The sequence below is a fragment of the Armigeres subalbatus genome, chromosome 2 (assembly GCF_024139115.2).
Source record: "Armigeres subalbatus isolate Guangzhou_Male chromosome 2, GZ_Asu_2, whole genome shotgun sequence".
NCBI classification, from domain to species: domain Eukaryota; kingdom Metazoa; phylum Arthropoda; class Insecta; order Diptera; family Culicidae; genus Armigeres; species Armigeres subalbatus.
This window is the reverse complement of record NC_085140.1, coordinates 11,988,362-12,010,705: the sequence shown is the minus strand read 5'-3', so window position 1 is coordinate 12,010,705 and position 22,344 is coordinate 11,988,362. Positions and strand designations below refer to the sequence as shown.

The 22,344-nt window shown below is 43.9% G+C and overlaps 1 protein-coding gene across 1 annotated transcript in view; it reads left to right on the top strand.

The window, feature by feature from the left end:
• Positions 1–11,511: 11,511 nt before the first annotated feature.
• LOC134217768 (uncharacterized) overlaps positions 11,512–22,344 on the top strand; it is a 529,775-nt gene continuing 518,942 nt past the window's right edge. The window contains exon 1 of the mRNA XM_062696579.1: positions 11,512–11,535. Within this exon, the coding sequence (XP_062552563.1) occupies positions 11,533–11,535 (3 nt within the window). The 5' untranslated portion in view covers positions 11,512–11,532. The remainder of the gene's footprint in view (positions 11,536–22,344) is intronic.

Sequence of the window (22,344 nt, the reverse complement as noted above, 5' to 3'; positions counted from 1 at the left end):
GCCCTCTATACGAGGAGGCGAGAATAGCGAACAACATCACCAACGCGTACACAGCTCTAAAAAACGACACCGTCAGCGAAAGACTGCTGATAAATTTCCTGAAAGACTGTAACATCTTTGATGCAATCTAACCACCATACCTCAACAACGAAGACACATGGAACACAAACCCTTCCTATAGAATGATCTGACGGAATGATCTACGGAAAACGCACCATCCAAATAAATTTGTTCAGATTTTTCTTTTTTTTTTGCACCTACACGGGCCACCTACCTCCTAGAATATCAAATTTTAAAACGGAACCCTTCCGGTCCGACCCAACCCTAGAATAATAAATTAAAATGTAATACTCTTTTCTTCCGAACGAGACGAGCCAGCCTAGGGCTAAAAGTCTCGCTAATAAAGACAAAAAAACTCATATATGACTGAATTTGGTTGTTTATGACCAATAATATGTGCTACCTGTGATCGAAAGTGCCTCTAGTTGAGTTGATTGACCTTTAGTACTATTTCAAAATTTGTTGGCACCTTATTATGAGGACATCTTAAGGCCTCAACACTCCAACACCTGGACGATCCTGATAATGAGAAAAATACGAACGACCTCAACACCGAAGTGAAATACCTTCAAAGGACGAATTTCGATTACCTCATCATCTTGAAATTCCAATTATCTAGAAAGTAAAAGACGCGTTCGACGGTGATGCCAAATTACATTACCATTTAATATTACATTCGACTGAGTGGATGTTGGTTTTATCTCCCCTATTTTACCCAGGCTCGATTCCATAAAATTATTCCAATCAAATTGTAAAACGTCCTAGATTCGAAAAAAGGTTACAAAAAAGATCCTCCGACTAAATGTGGAACGGGCACTAAAACGCGTCGAGAGGATAGGTATTGAATAGTGATGCTGCACCATATTTTCCAATCGTATAATAAAAGACTCGGAGATGAAATAGACAAGAAATTTCGCCTTCGCCACGATATACGAAAGTAGGTATGTATAGCGAGACGATGCGATTTCCACTATCCACTCAGCAGCAGCAGCCATGGTCGGGGGTTGACAATTTCCATCCAACAGCATATGACAACCATTAGGGAATGGACAAAGTTTCGCCATGGCGCTGTTTCAGCTTCTGCCGTCTGCTAAGAAAGTAAAGACGATCCAATTTCAGTCGGATGGAGGCCAGCCCCAGCGAAGAAGCACAACGGGGGAACGATCTCATATTTGCGACAACCGTCCAAAACCCAACAGCCAGTCAGCGTCGGATTCCATTCGTGTCGTTTCTGGCAAATGGGATAGCAGCAAAGGATGGGGTTCATCTTAAGATTAGGAGCGTAAAACGGGAAGGAAAATGACAGACCGACAATAAAATGATGACCGTAAATTCTGTTGAAATGGGAAGTGCGGCTGGAAGAGGGTGGAAAAAGGATCTAACTGTGAAGAAATCCACTTCGTGGTCATCTTTGAGGATGTCGGGCTGCGAGGACAGCTTCCCTGACCACAGGATAGTTGCATAAAATTGAAGGTTTTATGATGCATTTATTCGAGAATTGTTTAGCTTTTTCGGTAATACAGAGGATTGCAAGACTTCTTTCTGGTGGATTTATCCTCGAAAATGAGACCAAATACCTTTTTATTCTGAAAATTATAGAAGTTTATTTACGACGTTGTCCATTTTGCTCCAAATGGTCACAACAATAATCATGAGATTAAAGTACTTATGTCGACAAAAATCTTCATTATCTTCTTACTGCAACCAACGATAATCGAGTACGGGTAAAGCTTCCCTCAGGCGAAAATCACCTCAGCCTATAATTCGTATTTATGTGCAGCAACAATGACGCGAAGGCGAGTGCAAAGTCCACTTTATAACACCTTAGTTCATTTCCGGACTTGGCACTCTGCGGTACTTCCGACCAAACAGCTCTTTCTCGGAAATAAAGATCCCCCTCGCACAAAAGGAGCTTTATAAAGTTTTCATTTTAAAATAAATTGTCCATAAACAAAACAATGGCAAAGCACCGTCCAAAGTCGAAAACGGGATCACAAAAGTTTGCTGTGCAAACTTCCAACAGAAAACTCGCCAGGTTTTTGCTTTCCCGGAAACCAGCAGTGGGGCAACGCGCGGTATGCTGGAATAAGTGGGTTGTGTTGAACAATTTTCACCTCTGATATCAACCCGGGCAGCTCCGGCGGTGGAAGCAGTGTGGAGGCTTGTGGGGGTCCAAACTAGGCAAAAGCAAGCAGGCAGGTAAATCGAAATGCGAACAGAAACAGACCAAAACTTGAGAGCCCCGGGGACGACAGAACTGCCAATGCGGTGCTGTGGGCTTTACAATGTAATTCTTCTTTATGGAAGTTTTATTTCATTGTTTATTTTTTATTCCTCCACGATAGCGGCTGTTCGATACGACCTCTGGCTATGGGCGGTAGCGTTGCGGTTTTAAGCATGAACAGAAGTTTCGCTGTGAAATTGCTATTTTTAAGTTTTCACCATTGAAAATGGACTGATTACCCTTTACAAATGACGTTTGTGTATTATTTTATTGTGATTTATTTCGAATAATTATTGTTTATTTTTATCAATCCTACAACGTCCGATACCTGTTGATTTTAACTAACGAATGTTTTAATAAAGGGAAGCAGCAATCTTCGTGTTATTCTTTATGCCTATGTTAAGCTATATTTTGTGCTGTCATGCAGTTTATTCAAATTAGTGTCAATTCTTTAAGAACGTAATTTTTCAACGGATTTAACTGGTTCAACTCTCAACTACATTATAACAGCGGCATAATGTTCCACCTATAGGCAATGAGTATAAAAAGTAGGTAGAGAAACGCAGGCTAGTTTGGTTCAGTTGGAGCTTGAGGCTTCCCAGGCCCCCTTGTAGTTACCCTAATGCTTTTAAGCTTCGCAATTTGGTTCCTGTTACAAAGCAGGAACAAGAAGTGATTGCAGCTAGGCTGGAAGACTGTGGCGGAGAAGAGCACACAGACTGCTTCCTCATCCTGTCATAGTACCACAATCATGGCACAGGATGCGTTAGATTTTGCACTCAGCGACAGAGCGGCAGAAAAGAGGACAGACAAGCGAGCCAGGGACTCACCCGGCATTAAGCGCCATCCACATAACACAAAAAGGCATCGAGAGAGCGCAAACCAGGAGAGCGGGTCCACGAATGCGTAGGCGATATAGTGGGGAGGTCGCTATACTAATCGGTGAGGGCATACGCTGCTAGCGTGAGGGCATACGCTACTCCAATAGGATTCGGCGGCAGCCGCAAGGAGGACCCATATAGCAATGACCCTTGAAAGACAAAAATCTTTGGAGATGGAGGTGATGGACCCCTTTGCCAAAAGGAGTCTAGCGAGGTCCCCTATTAGAGAGGGGAAGTGACGGTTGCTGCAACTGGCAGTACCGAAGAGTCTCCAGTGGTGGTGGGGAGTAGCCCTGCTTGCACGCCTGATGATCCAGTACCAGGGATACGGGTGGTGCCCGAGAAACTCGATGAGATCATCGAGTTCATAAGCGGTAAGCAGAACACCAACAAGAAGCTTAAACAGAGCCTGTTGGTGCTTCGGCAAGCTGTTCGAGTCGCAAGACAAGAACAGGACGCTTATATCAGGCGTGTAGCGGCAGCAGAGAAGGTAGCCAAAGGTATCCAGACCAAGGCCCTCTCCTCCCCTAGCGGTGCTACTGCGGCTAAAGAGCCGACCGCCCTTACGGCCAGTGAGGGTAAGAAAACACCAAACTTGAAGCGACCCAAACGCGCTACCATTAAGGCAAAACGTCGCCTGGATGGTGCACCGGAGCCTGAAAGGCGCGTACCCAAGAAGGTGAAAGGCACTAAACAGGCACAAGTTGCTGAGCCACAAGCCGGCCCCAGCCAGCCATTGGTATCCGCCGAAGGGGATGCAAATCCTTGGCAGCTGGTCAGTAGGGTGCGGAAGTCGAACAACCCTCGACCTGCGGAGAAGGTGCGAGACAGAGGCGAGGCCTTGCTGGTGAAAACCGACAAGGACAAGTACGCCGATGTCCTCAAATCGCTGCGAGCGGCCGATAGCCTATCGGCCCTGGGTCAGGATGTGCACAGCGTTAGACGTACCAAGAACGGTGAAATGATCCTGGTACTGAAGCGTGGCGCGCAATCCAGCGGTGTAGCTTACAAAAAGCTTGCCCAGGAGGTCTTGGGTGACGGCGCTCAGGTCAGGTCGTTGGGTGCGGAAGTGTAAGCAACTGGACGAGGTCACGATCGCGGAAGACGTCGTCTCTGCCGTCAAAGAGCAGTGCGGCACAGAGGTTGAGCGGTCCTCTGTACGTCTAAGAGTCTAAGAGATTCTTTGGTACGCAGGTAGCCTATCTCAAACTACCGGTGGCTGATGCCAAAAAGGTCAATGAGAAAGGGAAGCTGAAGATCGGCTGGTCAGTATGCCCAGTAAGCGTGCTCCAGCCACCTTCAGTGAACAGGTGCTACCAGGAGTCCGGGCACAAGTCTTATGACTGCAAGGGCCCAGACCGAAGCAAGATGTGCCCTCGCTGTGGCAAGGAGGTACACAAGGTGCAGGAATGCGACAAGGCACCTAGGTGCCTCATCTGCGCCAGAAAGAAGCAGGCCCGGAACCATGCTATGGGCGGGCCGGCGTGTCCCTTCGGAGATGCCAATAGGAAAAAGCCGTGCAAATATGTTGAACCTGAACCAATGTGCATCTACCCAGCAACTGCTGTGGCAGTCGGTCTCGGAGTCGACGACCGATGTCGCCCTCCTGTCCGACCCGTACAACGTCCCTGCCGACAATGGCAACTGGGTGGCGGACGGGTTTAGGTCAGCGGTAATCTGCACAACGGGAAGGTACCCGGTTCAAGAAGTTGTACACTCCTTCGCAGAGGGTGTCGCGATAGCCAAGATCAATGGTGTGTTCTATTGTAGCTGCTACGCCCCATCAAGGTGGCGAATGGAACAATTCAACCAGATGATCTTCAGGCTATCGTCCGACCTAGTAGGTCGGAGCCCGTTCGTTATAGCAGGAGATTTTTTTTTTTTTTTTTTTTTTTAATCTTTCGTTTATTTGGAAGGCTCATTTGCCGTGAAGCGTTACGGAGCCGAAATCAAGTTTAATAATACATTTCTTGATTCTTATACATAGTGTTAGTTTTGGGGAACCGAAAGACTCGCGGTTTGGTCGAGGTTAGGGAATACAATAATACAGTAGGAAAGGAAAGGATTTTAGGGTACTTAAGTAATTACGATGCTGATGATCACAAAGTTGACATTCCTAACGATGTTTCACATCTGTAACGGGACAAACAAACTTTTTTTTTTTGGAGATAACAACGAGAGGAAGACATACGGAAGGGATTAACGACAGACATTCAAATGTACAACAAGAGGAGGACATTCGTAATGGGGTATGACAGACAAGGGAATGGGCAGACAATGATTACAGTTTTACATCGGCAACTTTCAAAAATTGGTGGACCAGGGACATGTACTCGAGATCAAGGCCCGACAACACTTCCCTAATAGGCTTTGGTTGTTTTCCTCGGACCCGCAGATGTTCAGTTAGCGCAGATCTGGGGCCACGATGCTCCTCGCACGCCCACACGACATGATCGATGTCCTGATAATCCTCGCCGCAAACACAGAGATTTCCTTCCGAGAGCCCCACTCTGAAAAGATGTGCATTTAAAGTGTAGTGATTGGACATTAGACGACACATGGTTCGAATGAAGTCTCGTCCCATATTCAATTTTTGAACCATGGACGCTTCGACACCTGCGGGCGAATTGAATACAGCCATCTACCCAACTCCCCATTTGTCCATTTCTGTTGCCAGCTGTTCAAGGTTTCCTGACGAACTAATGTGAAAAATTCATCGAAGGTGATTTTCCGATCGTAAATATCACCTTCCATAGCGCCCACCTTAGCCAAAGAGTCCGCTTTCTCATTTCCCGGGATCGAGCAATGAGAAGGGACCCAAGCCATGGTGATTGTGAATGACCGTTTCGATAGAGCACTCAAAGCTTTCTTTATCCCCTTTAGGAGATACGCTGAGTGCTTCACCGGTTTCATTGACCGAACAGCCTCCAATGAACTTAGACTGTCGGTGAAGATGAAAAAGAGGTCAGGAGGCAGGGATGCGATTTGTTCGAGTGAATAGTGTATAGCTGCTAGCTCAGCAGTATACACGGAACTAGGCTCTTTGAGCTTAAAGTAGGCGCTATGAAAAACGTTGAAAACACCGAAACCAGTGGAGTCATCCATTTTTGACCCGTCAGTGAAAAAGCTTCTCTCCTCGCTAGCGTGCCCGTATTTGCTTGCAAATAATGGAGGTATGACCTCCGCTCGAAGAAAGTCTGGTATTCCATGAACCTCCTGCTTCATGGACAGATCAAAAGTAACAGACCACAGTCAATGACCAATGGATTGAGAACCTCACAGCGGATGAGGAACCGGAGCGATAATTCCGCGAAACGATCTGTAAGTGGCAGTACTCCCGCAAGTACTTCCAAGCTCATCGTATGAGTCGAATTCATACATCCTAACGCGATACGGAGACAGCGGTATTGAATCCGCTGAAGCTTCAACATGTGTGTTTTAGCCGCGGACTGGAAGCAGAAACTACCGTATTCGAGGACCGACAAAATGGTGGTTCGATACAACGTCATCAGATCTTCGGGATGCGCTCCCCACAATGTTCCGGTTATTGATCGCATGAAGTTGATCCGTTTCTGGCATTTTTGTGTCAGATACACAATTTGCTTCCCGAAGGTGCATTTCGAGTCGAACCAGACCCCGAGGTATTTAGAAGACATGCTATGAGTGATTGTCTTACCCTTCAGTTGGAGCGGGAACTTTGCCGGCTTATGTTTTTTTGAAAAGACAACCATCTCAGTTTTCTCCGGAGAGAATTCGATACCCAGCTTGGTAGCCCATGTGGACAAATTGTCCAGAGTATCTTGCAACGGTCCTTGCAGATCAACAGCGGTTGGCCCCGAAACGGATACAACGCAGTCATCTGCAAGCTGTCTTAACGAGCAATTCGGCATGAGACATTCATCAATGTCTCTAACGTAAAAATTGTAAAGTAGGGGGCTCAAACATGAGCCCTGGGGGAGACCCATGTAGCTAATTCGTGAAGTTGCCGAGTCACCATGAGAAAAACTCATACGCTTCTCTGACAACAAATTGTACAAATAATTGTTCAAAAGAGGTGAAAGTCCACACGAGTGGAGTTTGTCGGATAAGACATCAACGCAAACTGAATCAAAAGCCCCCTTAATATCCAAAAACACTGAGCCCATTTGCTCTTTTTTAGCGAAAGTAAGCTGAATTTCTGAAGAAAGCAACGCAAGACAGTCGTTCGTTCCCTTGCCCCTGCGGAAACCAAATTGTGTATCTGACAAAAAACTATTCGATTCAACCCATTTGTCTAGCCGGAAAAGAATCATTTTCTCCAGCAACTTCCGAAGACAGGACAGCATCGCGATACGAATTATAATCCGACGCGGGTTTTCCGGGCTTCTGGATGGCTATCACCCTCACTTGCCTCCAATCATCTGGAACAATATTGTACTCCAGTAACTGGTTGAACAAGTTCAATAAGCGCCTCTTCGCGACGTCTGGGAGGTTTTTAAGCAAATTGAACCTGATTCTATCCATGCCTGGAGCGGAATTGTTACATGAAAGGAGAGCAAGCGAGAATTCAATCATCGAAAAGGGGCGATCCATATCATCCCTATCAGCAAAGGCATCACGTAGCTCTTGCTTCACCGGTACCGAATCTGGACAAACTTTCTTTGCGAAGTCGAGTATCCACCGCGACGAGCTTTCACGATCTTCGTTTACGTACGACGCGTTGCGCATTCTTCTCCCGACGGTCCACAGAGTTTTCATCGAGGTCTCGCGCGATAAACCTTCAACAAAAGTGCGCCAATATCCGCGTTTCTTCACTTTGACCAGTTTCTTGAACTGGATCTCGAGCGCGATGTACCGTTTGTGAAGAACGATGGAACCGTGCTTCCGGAATTCTTTAAACGCGGCGGATTTTTCGCGATAAAGTTGTGTACACTCGACATCCCACCACAGGCTGTGTGGTTTCCTACGAACCGAAGCTCCTGGCACTGGCCGTCGTTGTGCCTGAAAAGCGCTGTTGAGGATCAACTGAGATAAAAACTCGTACTCTTCTCGCGGGGGAAGTGCTTCTATCGACATTAAGCCATCAATGATGGCCTCCGCATATGTGCCCCAATCGATGTGCTTCGTGAGGTCCTATGAGAGGTCGATAGAAACAGATTGATTACGTCCATTGGAAATCTTGACTTCGATCGGCAAATGATCACTACCATGGGGATCTTGGACCACCTTCCAAGTACAGTCCAACGATAATGAGCTCGAACAAATGGAAAGATCTAGACGGCTATCTCTTGCTGGAGGAGCCACTCGTGTAACTTCTCCTGTATTCAAAATTGACATATTGAAGTCGTCGCAGAGGTCGTATATCATTGATGAACGGTTGTCGTCGTACAGTTCCCCCCAGCCTGTTCCGTGGGAGTTAAAATCTCCCAAGAGCAACCGTGGCTCGGGCATAACCGAGCAGATGTGCGAGAGATCTCTACGAGATATCGCGGTGTTTGGAGGAAGATATATCGAGGCGATACTGAGGTCTTTTCCTCGAATAGTCACCTGACATGCGACAGCTTCGATGCCTGACATCGGACTAAGATCGACTCTATAGAAGGAGTGCTGTTTTTTGATCCCTAAAAGCACCCCTCCATATGGATTTGTCCGATCGCGGCGGATTATATTGAAATCAGGAAAATTAAGATTCACATCTGAAGCTAGCCTTATTTCACATAAAGCAAAGCATCGTACTGTAATTTGTTAACTAAAAATTTAAAAATATCTAATTTTGGAAGAATACTTCGACAGTTCCACTGTAGAATAGAGATCATATTGGCCTTATCGACGAAGTTAGCCATCGAAGGATACAAATGACTCGAGGAGGGGCATTTTTGAAGCCAGCTGCTTCAGGAGAGGAGTCAGAATAGGAAGAACTGTTTTGACCATGTTCTTCACGGGGTCGGAAGCATCAAAGAAGTTGAGGATGAGCTCCACGATGCCAGAAAGTGTGAACATTGGAGCACTCGGAGGTTGTTCTGCTCGCTCACTATGCTCTCTTTCTGGCTGAGAAATCGCAAAAATTGGGGCATCTGGGATTTTAGATGTTCCCGGAAGCGGTGGAAACTCTCGATCATCCCGATGTGAAACCACAAAAGTTGAACGTTTTGAGTATTTCCACCCGCTTTGAATTTGACCATGTTGGATTGGGGCTCTTTTGAGGCTGTTTTCTAGGCTTTTCGAGGGTCGCTGGCTCTGTTTTATTCTCTTCCTCGTTGAGCCATTGAAAACAAAGGGAACCCCATTTCCAACCTCGGAGTCAGAGCTACCTTGATCGTCCAAAGGAAGAGACGAGTAGATGGTGTCAGAAACGACTGGAGAAGCGGCCTTCCTCAACATTTCGGCGTAACTTCGCCGAGAACGTTGCTGAAGAGACCGCTTCTGGTGGATTCGCTGCTGTATGTACGTTGGGCAAGCTTCAAGAGCATGTGGAGGGCTTTCGTTACAATAGACACATTTCGGTGCCGTCTTACACGCGCCCTCCACATGCTTCTCTCCGCATGATGCACAACGAGGTTTATTGCAGCAGTACTGAGCGGTGTGGCCCAGCTGTTTGCAATTAACACAATTCATCACCTTCGGTACATACAGCCGAACAGGTAGACGAAGTTTGCCAATCACTACGTAGTCAGGCAGTGCGGACCCGGAGAAGGTGACGCAGAAAGAATCAGACGGCGAATAAATCCGCTTCTCTCCCTCTTGCGACACCGAATACATTTGCTTGCAATCCAGTATCGCAACAGCAGGCAAAGAAACGTTCTTGAAACGACCGACACCTTGTTTCAAGTCGTCGCACGTCATACTTCCCTCCATCACCACCCCCGCGATCTCACACACTGCTGACGGTAAATACACCTTATATTCGAGAGTGAAAAGCTCACAGGTGGCAATCTCGTTGGCCTGTTTGCGATCACTGACCGTGACGCGAAGCTTACTGGACCCAACCATGTCAATGGTCGTGACAGACGAAAATCGCTTTTCCAGATCTTTGCTGATCTGGCTGATATTCAAGCGTTTGCCTTTGGGTCGAAAGAAAACAACGTACGGCCCACTAGAGTCGGGAGGGTAGGCCTTGTGGCGAGGGTTCGTAGGGGAAACATTGGTGTTGCTAATGTCCATTTTGTTTTGGCTCGCTACACCGGAATGCAACAAAACATTATTATTTACGGAGTACGATGTACCCCCGCCATCGTCGCCTTCGCGCATTGCGGATATAAAATGTCTCGCAGCAGCGAGGCACACACAATTAAACACTTATCACAAGGGAAGAGAAAAAAAAAATAACGAGCGAAAAAACAGGGGAAAATAGTGTGAGAAAAAAAAACAGACTTGGTTCAACTGATCAAAAAGACGGGAAAAAGGGGAATCAAAGAGAAGAGACTAAATAATATACTTAGCTTTCACACTACTGTGTCACCGTCTAGTGGTTGTGGCAGCACACACCGAACGGACGGTCACTCGCCCGAGGCGCGATTGAAGCCAACCACGCTGTATATGTTACTGTTCGTAACAAGAACAACACTGCAGCTTGGCGGGTGGTGGCGGGACGGTAGCGTCTGTGTTGGTCGAGGCGCTGATGATGGTGGTGGCACTGTCAGCGTGGGGAGATGATGACTGCGCCCACGTGACGATGGATGTCGAAGAATATTGCAAAAAACTACGATGATGCACTTTGCTGGTGGTAACTTATTTGCTACAAGTAAGCACCACTTTCACACTAGCACTTCGATTTAAAAGGCTTCGGTAAAAAACCCTTTTCTTTAGGAAAAACCCGAAATATAAATCGACCGTACGCGGACTACGAACTGCCTCGCACGGATGCTCGACGTGGAATGGGCAGGAGATTTTAATGCTTGGGCAGTGGAATGGGGCAGCCGCTGCACCAATCAGAGGGGACAACAGAATAATAACAGAAAATGTGATTTGGCTAATGAAATATGACCGTTAATGTCGTTTACTGAACAGGTCAAATGGATGAGAATTATACCTGTGGGCCGATTGAAATTTTATCGGAAGCGTCGTGATAGCGAAATTTCATCGAATTTGCGTGGAATTTTATAATTACATTAAAAATACTCCGGAAAATGTTTGCATCCTTAATTCAACAAGTGGCAGATCGAAGTATGTTGTGGACGTGTTTTTCTCTACGCAAAAGTTCTTCCGTCGAAAATGGTTCAAAATACGGAAAAAAGTTTAATTAAATAGTGAAGAATTAAATGTGTAAGAGATGAACTCGTGAATTTTAAGTAACAGTGCTAATGGCTAGTGGTAAAAACTTTATCCAAATATACGGATCAGTTTACAGTTGATGTGATAGTCGTAACTTCAAATAGTATTACAGGGGCAATGGTAAGTTTATAAATTACACCATTTAGAGAATATTATTAGGGATCCTCCTTAGCCGTGCGGTAAGATGCACGGCTACAAAGCAAGACCATGCTGAGGGTGGCTGGGTTCGATTCCAGGTGCCGCTCTAGGCAATTTTCGGATTGGAAATTGTCTCGGCTTCCCTGGGCATAAAAGTATCATCGTGTCAGCCTCATGATATACGAATGCAAAAATGGTACCTTGGCTTAGAAGCCTCGCGGTTAATAACTGTGGAAGTGCTTAATGAACACTAAGCTGTGAGGCGGCTCTGTCCCAGTGTAGAGATGTAATGCCAATAAGAAGAAGAAGTAGAGAAAGAAAATATTATTAACACTCTACATTCCCCGAACAAGTTTTAAAACCTTGACAAGTCGGGAACATCTAATCAAATTTTGAAAATGAAGTGAGCAATACTTTATTAAATTGAAGTTAAAAAAGTAGTAGACATTATTGCATTTTACAGACTGAGAATGAAATAATCTTAACCCACCAATAATGTAATTGCGCTCAAAATCGCTGTTTTTTTTCTGCGTTTTTGTTATATCTATTATGATATCAATAAAACTATTTAACGATGTTCTAATGTTATCCCAAAGGACTTGGGTTCAGAAGTATTTAAAATCTCGTTTCAGAGGGTCAGCAATGGCGCTTGAACCTAGGCTTATTAGCCAGGGCATAGATTAAATACCTTGCCCCATCCCATGATGAAGGACCTAAAAGAAAACGGAGTCAAAATAACCTTCTTAGCAAAATTACTCCCAACGCTCTTAAAAACATGCTATCATCACTTGCTTATAGTGATAATTCCTAAACAATGTCCCTCCCAAGTATCCAACTCCTTGAGGACGTCGGTGAGTCGCTGGCCTCTCGTTAAGAAGATGTCATATCATCATTTCCTTCCCTTTCCTTGTAACGGAGAAGATGGGCGTGGCCAGCAATGGCAGTTCTCATGCTTTATCATATGGACCTCCCATTGGATTTCTATTATTTCCCAAATAGCTTTCCATAAGCAATTGGAATAAAGATATACATAACAGCTATCAGTATGCAATGAGCATGAGCATGAGCATGATTGACCGCCCACGGTTGCTACTCCGTTATTGCTAGGTCAGCTGTAATTACACAGAGAACCAACAGATGATGTTTGGGACTAACATCATCTTCAATGTGTAAGAACTGGTGACCCAAATTTAAGCAGCAATACCAGCGCCGGCCGTGTCCGAATGCAGGTCAATTAGGGAATAGGTAGGAAATGTTGACGTGATACTCGCTGTGATGGAAGCCGACGAGTCATCTGCACTTCCACGAGAAATCACTGGGATGTTGGATGAATGGGGTAGGTAGTGTAGCAGGGTTCGTTTTGGTAAACGGTATGCCAGGTGTAGCGTGTAGTTTTATCGAGGTAACAAAAAACACAATCAAACGTGCACTTATTAATTGACTTACCGACCGCACAACGCAGAACAAAATATTTCAATGATCACGCGATCGTTCTGAGTACTAAACGAAAATATGCGCACCAAATTACTACTTGCTAATTAATTCACTCACCCGCACAACGCAGAACAAATATTTCGATGATCGCGCGATCGTTCTGCGTGCTTAAGGAAACATGATCAGACGCGCATTAAATTTTTACTTGCTAATTGATTTACTCGTCCGCACAACGCAGAACAAATAATTACGACGATCGCGCGATTGTTCTGCATACAATAGAAAACACGATCACACGGGCACTACACAGAAAAAATAAAATACCTAAAGATAGTTTAAAATACTCCAAACTGAATACAAATTTTGATTTTGAAACTCACTAGTTATTTCACTCTCTCTTTCTCTTCAATGAATAAATAAAAAAAAAAGAGTTGGATTTATCCAATGTGTTTTTTTCCGTGGTAGCCAAATTTGGGTTATTCAACTGCAGTTCCGCGTGGTAGTGGAAACGATCGGATGTGCACTCGTTCATCTACTATTCAAATGAAGCTTAAAAACTGTTGCATTCTCTCGACTATCATTTAAGAAAATATAATGTCATAAAATTTACACTTCAGGAAATAATACAAAATGGCTGAAGTTGTAGAAAGCAGTATTATGTTTGTCATTTTCTATTTTTGTCTAAATGATTTTTATGTGAACACCCAACATTAATACAAATCTGTATCAAAACCTTGCAAAACTTAAATAAAATAAAAATGTACAAATTTAATGGATTTTGGCACAAACGCTACACTAAATTCACCTAATTATGCTCAATTTGTTTTCGTGTAAGAAACCTTCATTTTTGAATTTTATGCCAAGAATGTATACAAAAATGCTGAACCAAAGGACCAAAAACGGAGGTGGCAGACCCGTAAGCAGAGACACTTACGCGAAACCCGCGGAATAGAAAGAATCCCCTTCCAACAGTGTAATCCCACAGACTAATACATTCACACATCCAATCCATAGAATGGAACAAAGTATAGGTAGCAATCACATTACATATTCTTCTTGGAAAGCGATTTATAAAAATTACAAAATTGATATAGTGCTGACCCACACCATAATTTCAAAAAGTCGAAGTCATGTAAGTTTTCATAATTCCGTGATACACCGTTCGAATAAGTTTTTGGTTGCGTCAGAAGTCAGAACAAAAGATAAACAGCGTTTGTGCTCAAATCATTTTCTTATCTGATTTTGATGGCATAAACGAGAATTCACATTAACTTTTGTTAGAAAGATCGCTCGAACGTCAATAGTTTAAAACATAAATCCAACAAGTAGTATCACAATATTGGAACATGTCTAATTAATAACGCTAAATAACACGGCTGTACATATTTCGCGAAAAAAAATCCAATAATCAACGCTAAAGGTAAAATTTTTAATAAAAGCGCCTGCGAAACTTTTTACTTAACATGAGGATAATCAGTTACTCATCCTGAGCAAGAATGGTAACATAATTGGTAACATACACTTAATACTATACGCGAAATTGGAGTGGAACGAGTCATGGGCAGGCGTACTTTATAAAAATATCCATTACGAAAAGGTTATGCAAAGATTGAACCCAGCCTTTCTTCAAAGAATGAGAACCAATAGCAATATACTTTTGTTGGATATCACTCATAATACCTCGTAATGAAAAAACAAAAAGAAAAAGTTTCAGATGGAGTAGAAAAGTTGAGCAAGGTAGAATGTAGAATAATTGGTTAGATCTCACCGAATTAAGACCCTCATGCGGTGATACTCGTTGACTTCATGCATCCTTTAAGAAGCCATGGCTCCAGTCCGAAACTGATGAAGAATGGAAATTTGCGTACCGTCGTGCGGGGCTTCTTTTGATTCCGGGGGCTAATTTGGATTTTTGATTTTTTGAAAAAAATAAACGGAAAAAATACCAAATTTGAAACAGAAAGTTACCATTCAACTATAAACAAGACACCCGATTGGCGATAATGACAATTTTATAGTAATTTTCGTTACAATTCTTGTTTTAAAATGTCCAAAGTAGCCCCTGATTTATCAAAAGAAGCCCCGCACGACGGTACGTCCGTTTGTGACCATCGTTGTATTATAGACATGGGAAAATTTTCTTGGCAAAGCGGGCAGGATCAGGAGCACATTGAAATCTTGAACACACCAACCGAAATGGAAATTCCAAGTTTTATTCTGGGCAGACGAGTGTTATTCCGTGATCTTCTTTATTGAAGCTTCTTAAAATTTAACTATTCTTTCACTTCATAATGATTGAGAGCGAGAAAAATTGACAAGGCAAAATTTACATAACAGCTATCAGTATGCAATCTACGAAATACTCCGTTTCCAACGCAATGCAACGCATTAAAAATACTCCGGAATTTATTCCGGAAGCTCCTCCGTAAGTTCTTCCAGAAAATGCTCCAGAAGCTCTTCCGTGAATCTGCTGCGGAATAGACTCCACGATTTCTTCCGGAATTTCCTCCGTGATCTTTTCTAGAAGTTCCGTCGCGATTTTTTTTTTCGAAAGTACCTTCTGGAATTCCTCCAAACATTCATCTAAGGTTTCTTATGGAAGTCACTTCAAAAATTCCTCCAGAAATTTCTCCAGAAATTCCTCCAGAAGTTCCTCTAAAAGTTTCTCTGTTCCTCAGGAAATTATATAACAGATTTTTGCAAATAAGCATTAATAAATGTGAAATGGTGCTTGACCTCCAATTAATCATCAGATCATGCTTCCGAATCAATTTCATGAATTTCGATATTCATATTGCCAAGGTTTCTTCAGAATGAGTTTGCGGCCAATTTAGGCCCTGTTCCAGGATGACCAGTCCGTTATCAAACCATCCTAAGGCCTAACAACTCAAAAGATTATGCTTCGGGAACGATTTCATGAATTTTGATACCCATAATGCCAACCCAAGTAACAAAATTATTTTTATGATGCACTTGAAGCACACTTCTAGACTTGTGCCTTAAAACCACATTTAAAACCAATTGTTTTACAAGCTTGCTCCAAGACAGCCATAAAACCACTTTAAGACGAAAGAGGCCCACTCTTGAGAAGGTGTTCAAGACCATTTTCCAAGGTTCGCTTAAAACTTGTTAGATTTATCAAAGTGAGCTTATGATGGCATGAAAGATCAGCATAAAACCCTGTTAGGATTACTAAGGAATTTGGCAGCATGTGTTTTGGTTATCTAGATGCGCTGATGTTTATACTTGTTTTTATTGAACTTTGTCTGAATCAAATCGAACAGTATCTTATAATGATAAAAATGATGATGGATACGTTGAAAACTTGAAACTTAATTGCATTGTGATCGTGTAATTCCACATGCCACAACCACTTTGTCGATGCTTTTTTGAATAAAGGTAACAAATAATGAATGCGCCTTAATTATATTGCAAGATATAGTATTATTTTGAAAAACTATTTTTATTTAAAAAATTTTACAAACCCAAAAAAATAATTTTTGCTCTACTTTTTATTTCGTAGATGTAACAATATTTGTTTTAAGCCCCAATATATGAAGGACATTTAAAATGAAAACAAATAGTTTTCAGCGTTCATATAGAAATGGCTTCCATCAAGAAATTTGACGCAGACGATAATCCGCCATGATTTTAATGGTTTTATCGAAAACCATCATAAGATTGCATTAAAACCACTTTATCTTATATAAAACCTGTTAGCTTTTTGCAGGAGCATGATAAATTGAACTAGATTTATCGCAATCTTGACGAAGCTTAGTTTGTCTTGAATAAAACTAACTAGTACTGGTCAAAACTAAGAAGTTTTATTGAAGAGCGTTATAAGTTTGGTGCTTTTATTATAACATGTTGTTTACATATCCATTGAAAAAGAAGTCGTTCATTTGGAAAGAGTTCGCCGTTAAATATTTACTAAACTGAATATCTGCACTAAATGCTGAATTAAATTAAAACTCAATAGGGTTACTGCCCCTCAGGTTCAAAGAATTGGAGCGCAAAATGTTTTGTTTTCCATGTCTGTGATGTTTTTCAGTAGTGGGCACGCATGATTGCAATAAAAAAACAACACAGATTAAGCCGAAATCATCCATTTTGAGAATATTGTCATATAATAACATGCAATTCAACTGAAAAAGAAATGCATATAACTTATTTGTTTACCTGTTAGTTAAACATCTATAGGGTTCTTTTAATCAAAAAATAAATAGTTATTACTTCTTTATTAAAAATAACCCTGCTTCGAAATACGAGTTGAGTTAATTCGATAATAATTTTTGGTCGCGATTTTGCAACAATATGTTAAAGATTTCAAAAATCTATCTAATAAATACTTAACTTGCCAGTATTTGTTGCGTAGCTCAACCGTCCGTTGAAAACTGGAGAAATTTGCCTGTGTGTTGTACCTAGTTGGTTATGGTTATGAATGCCAAAAAAATCGAGAAAATGTATTTTGAGGAAAATTGATCGATCATATGATAAATGGGAGGATATGAACTCTGCCTGGTATTGGAAGATCAAGACAGCTGATGCAGCTGGTGATAAATTAGATCCGATAGAAAGAAAACGGCAGCTGATGATCCGATAGAAAAAAACAGATGCTTGCGCAAATGGAGTTACCATATATGGGATAAATTTACATTATTTTTGCCTTTGATCCATTAGTTTTTAATTTATACACTTATTTGCGTCCAATTTGACATAATGTTTTGTTTGTTTTGATGTATTCGTCAACAAGAGCACTTTCTCCCAATCAAAACCACACAGTTTTAAGAAAGTTTTATAATGGCATTCTCAAGATCGTTCTTTCTTAATGGAGAGTACCATAAAACTTTCTCAAAACTATTTGGTTTCAATTGGGATAAAGTGCTCTTGCTGGATGATTGATCAAAATAAACAGCTTAAGATGCTCCAGGCATATCATAAAACTATTATAAGAGAATTTAGCGTTGAGGTAACTTGGACTAGACGAAAACTATGATAAAACTCTACAGTTTATGCAAAGCCTTGATAAAACTGCAATAAAACTTGAATAAATCCAAATAGAGTTCAAAATGTTACTTGGGAAGGTTTCTATAGCCCTTCCGTTAGCAACATCCCTTTTGAAAATGAAAATAAAAATCTTTTTGGCAGTAGCTTTAGTGCCTTTCGAAAATTTTTTTTCGCAACTTTCACCAAAAGAAGCGGAATTTATTCAAGTTTCAGGGGCTCTAGGGAATTTTAGGACTGGTCAATTGCTATCGGAGTTATTCCGGATTTAAAATGGGTGTTAGCTTTTGGCCATATGCCAGAACGCATACTTCGGAAATGATTATTTTAGATATTTTGAACAGAAACGACGCATAAACTATACCAAATTTGATCAGGAATTTGATCGGTCCGAAATATGGCCTGTATTCCGGAATCCGGACGTTCCGCCGGAAACCTGATACGGGGTCACTTTACGGAAATAGGCGAATACCATCATGCGACCCAACATACTTCATGATTTCATGATTATGGTATTCTAAGGTAGTTTTGTACTTCATGGACCGTATTTGAACCGATTGGAACTATAGATCTAGTTTTACCTAGAGACCTCGATAAGAGAAACGTGGATAGAAAATGTAACTCTGCCAAGACTGCAGCCAATCTTCTTCATTAAAGAACAACACATGAAAAGGATGAAACGGTTTATACAGGTAAAATTTTACATGTAACTATTTAATGTGTTCATATCACATGACAATACAGTCCAATAAACAAAGCAATTTTTCATTTCATTTTCATCAAAATTTCATAATCTATCATTGATTTGCATAACAAGTGTAAAATGCATTCAAAATCTGTTCATTCATAAACGGTATTAACTCGAATTGAGCCGTTTCAGTATTTGTGCCGATGTTTTGGCTGCTTGAAAGGTATCGTCCGACCTAGTAGGTTGGAGCCCGTTCGTTATAGCGGGAGATTTTAATGCTTGGGCAGTGGAATGGGGCAGCCGCTGCACCAATCAGAGGGGACAAGCGTTACTCGAGGCACTTGCAAAACTCGACGCAGTGCTTGTCAATGACGGAGCCAGTAGCACATTCCGTAGGAATGGGGCCGAGTCATGGATAGATGTAACGTTTGTCAGCCCCGGTCTGGTCTCTGACCTGGACTGGAGGGTAGACGAGGGCTACACCCATGATGATCACTTAGCAATACGCTTCAAGATCAACTATGGTGTGGAACATCCGAGGGCGGGCGATCCCAGTCAGGTACGTGGGTGGAAGTCCAATCACTTCAACAGCGAAGTTTTCGCCCTGGGACTGGAGGCCAACCGACAGTCTAAGCGAGGATGCGCTGGTAGCTGTCCTATCACGCGCGTGCGACGCTACTATGCCGAGGAAAACCCTGCCAAGAAATGGCAGACGCCCGGCATACTGGTGGAGTGCCGAAATTTCAGCCCTACGATCAGCCTGCCTCAAGGGTAGACGTAGGACGCAACGAGCCCGTACCGAGGAGGAAAGAGCGGTGCGTCGTGAAGTGTTTAGAGCTGCGAGACTGGCCCTTAACAAGGTCATTAAGAGCAGCAAGAGAGCTTGCTTGGACAACCTGTGCGAGGGTGTCAACGCGAATCCGTGGGGTGACGCCTATAGGATCGTTATGGCCAAGACCAAAGGGAGAGTTAGAGAGGATTATCGAAGTACTCTTCCCGTCCCGAGCCACAAATCCCTGGCCTCCTCCTGCGCAGCAAGGCGCTGGGAGTGTGGCCGAAATTGTGACGAACGAAGAGTTACTCGCAGTGGCTAATTCCCTTGCGATGAACAAAGCTCCAGGGCCTGACGTTACACCGGCTTAGCCTGCCGGTGGAACTGTACCGGATCTTGGAAAGCTACTTCCAGAACCGTGTGCTGTTATACGGGACCGATGCCGGTCAGAAAAATGTTCCCATTACCGCAGGAGTCCCGCAAGGGTTAATTATGGGCCCGGTACTATGGAACCCTTTCCATAGTTCCCTCCTGGTGTGAAGATCTTTGCTGATGATGTAACCCTAGAGGTCTACGGGGAGTCGATCCCCGAAATAGAACTAACCGCAGAACACGCGATCAGCACTGTGGCGGACTGGATGAGTGCGAGAGGCCTTGAGCTCGCTCAACATAAGACGGAGGTGGTTATCGTCAGTAACCGTAAGTCGGGACAACATGCAGTTGTTCACGTGGGAGACGTCGCGATCACTTCAAAGCGGAGTCTAAAGATTCTTGGGGTCATCATAAACGACAAGCTTACCTTCGGTAGCCATGTCGAATATGCGTGCAAGAAGGCTTCGACTGCTGTGGCGGTATTATCGAGGATGATGTCCAACAGCTCCAAGGTGTGCGCCAGTAGACGTAGGCTACTGGCAGACGTTGCCGCATCTATCCTTAGGTACGGCGGCCCGTCCTGGGCAAAACTGGAGAGCACCTACCGCTTGATGTGTCTCAGAGTGATATCGGCCTACCGCACGGTATCGCATGACGCATCCTGCGTAATAGCAAGTATGATGCCAGTCGGGTTGGTCATCCGGGAGGACGAGGAGTGTTTTGTGCTACGTGGCACCAGAGGAGCCCGCGAGCGTACCAGGGTGACTTCGATTGCCAGATGGCAGCGTGAGTGGGATAACTCCTCGAAAGGTAGGTGGACCCACCGGCTGATTCCTAACATATCAAGCTGAGTGGGGAAACCCCATGGGGAAGTTCACTCCCATGTGACACAATTCCTGTCAGGCCATAGCTGTTTCCGACAGTACCACCACAGGTCCCCGTCTGCCCTGACTGCCCAGGTGTTGACGAAACTGCCGAGCACATACTGTTCGTATGTCCTCGCTTCGACGTCGAAAGAAGAGCAATGCTAGACGTTTGCGGCCGGGACACAACTCCGGATAACCTTATCCAGAGGATGTGTCAAGCGGTGGAGAAGTGGAGCCCAGTCTCGACTGCAACCACTCAGATTGCCTGCAGCTTGCAGAAAATCTAGCGCGCCGAGCAGCAATCGACAAGCAGTACTAACTTGTGATTGGTTAGTTAGAGCAAAAAGTGCCGAATGCGGAGAGGTGTGTGAATGGTCTGCCCAAGAAGCTACAGTTGGCGCATCATAAAACGGAGATGATAGTCGTCAACAACCGCAAATCGGTGCAGGAGGCGACAATTAGAGTCGGTGGCTACGACATCACCTCCAAGAGATCTCTGAAACAATTGAAGGTGATGCTCGACGATAAGTTGAGTTTCAAAAATCAAGTCGACTAAGTCTGCAAGAAATATCAAGGTAGTAACGGTAGCCAAATGACAGAGGGAGCGGGACAACTCGACTAAGTCCCAAGTGTGCCTGCATGGATTAGCAGACCTCATGAAGAGCTAAACTTTGGCTTAACTCAGTTCTTAACAGGCCACGGATGCTGGTGTTACCTGCACAGGTTTGGACATGCGGCTTCCCCCGCCTGTCTCCAATGCCCAGACGTGACAGAAACGGCTGAGCACATCCTGTTCACATGTCCCCGGTTCGAAACGGAAAGGAGTGCGATGTTGGAGTCATGCGGAATGGACACTACCACCGATAACATCGTCAGGAAAATGTGTCAGAACCCAGAACAGTGGAGAGCAGTCGCAAGAGTGACGTCCAGGATAGCCGACATCCTACAACAAAGTTGACGCACGAAGTAGCAACAGGACGCCATTGCGAATATCAGACAATGAACACTCTGCTGCGGAAAATATATGTCGATTACCCGAGTAGCACAACTTACACTGATTTGGTTGCAGCAACTTAAATGTAACCAAATTTTGTTGCATATGGGTTACTATAACTTCTCTACAGTGTGCTGCTAGGGTATGTGGGAACGCCAGTGCCGGCTACGTCAGCTTGCGACGACCGCGTAGCCACAGAACGTGGCGGAACGGCGAGATTCTGGGGAGCTCCTTCTTGTTGGAGTAGGTTAGATCCGCCGTCGGAACTATTGGGAGCTAAATGACTCAAGGGTATCGAAACCCGGGTTTCGGAGTAGGTTAGGCCCACCGCCGGGGACCAGTTGAGTAGACCGTGGCGTGCGAATGCACTGGCTTCGGGTCGTCGGGCACAATTGAACTGGAAGTTATCTCCACCCGGAATCTTTGGATCGACCTAGACACTCGTCCGGTCACCCGTTGAAACGGGTCATCAGATACGGGGGAGCTTCTAACGTCGGGGAACTCCCCGTCGGAGTAGGATAGATCCGCCGCCGGGGACTATCTGAGTAGCTTGCGAGTACGTAGGGAGCTAAACGGCTCAAAAAAGAGGGTGGTGCTGAATGGCACAAGAGAAACATTAGGGGCTTAAGGGCTCAAAGCTTTTGTATGCTTACTGGCACAA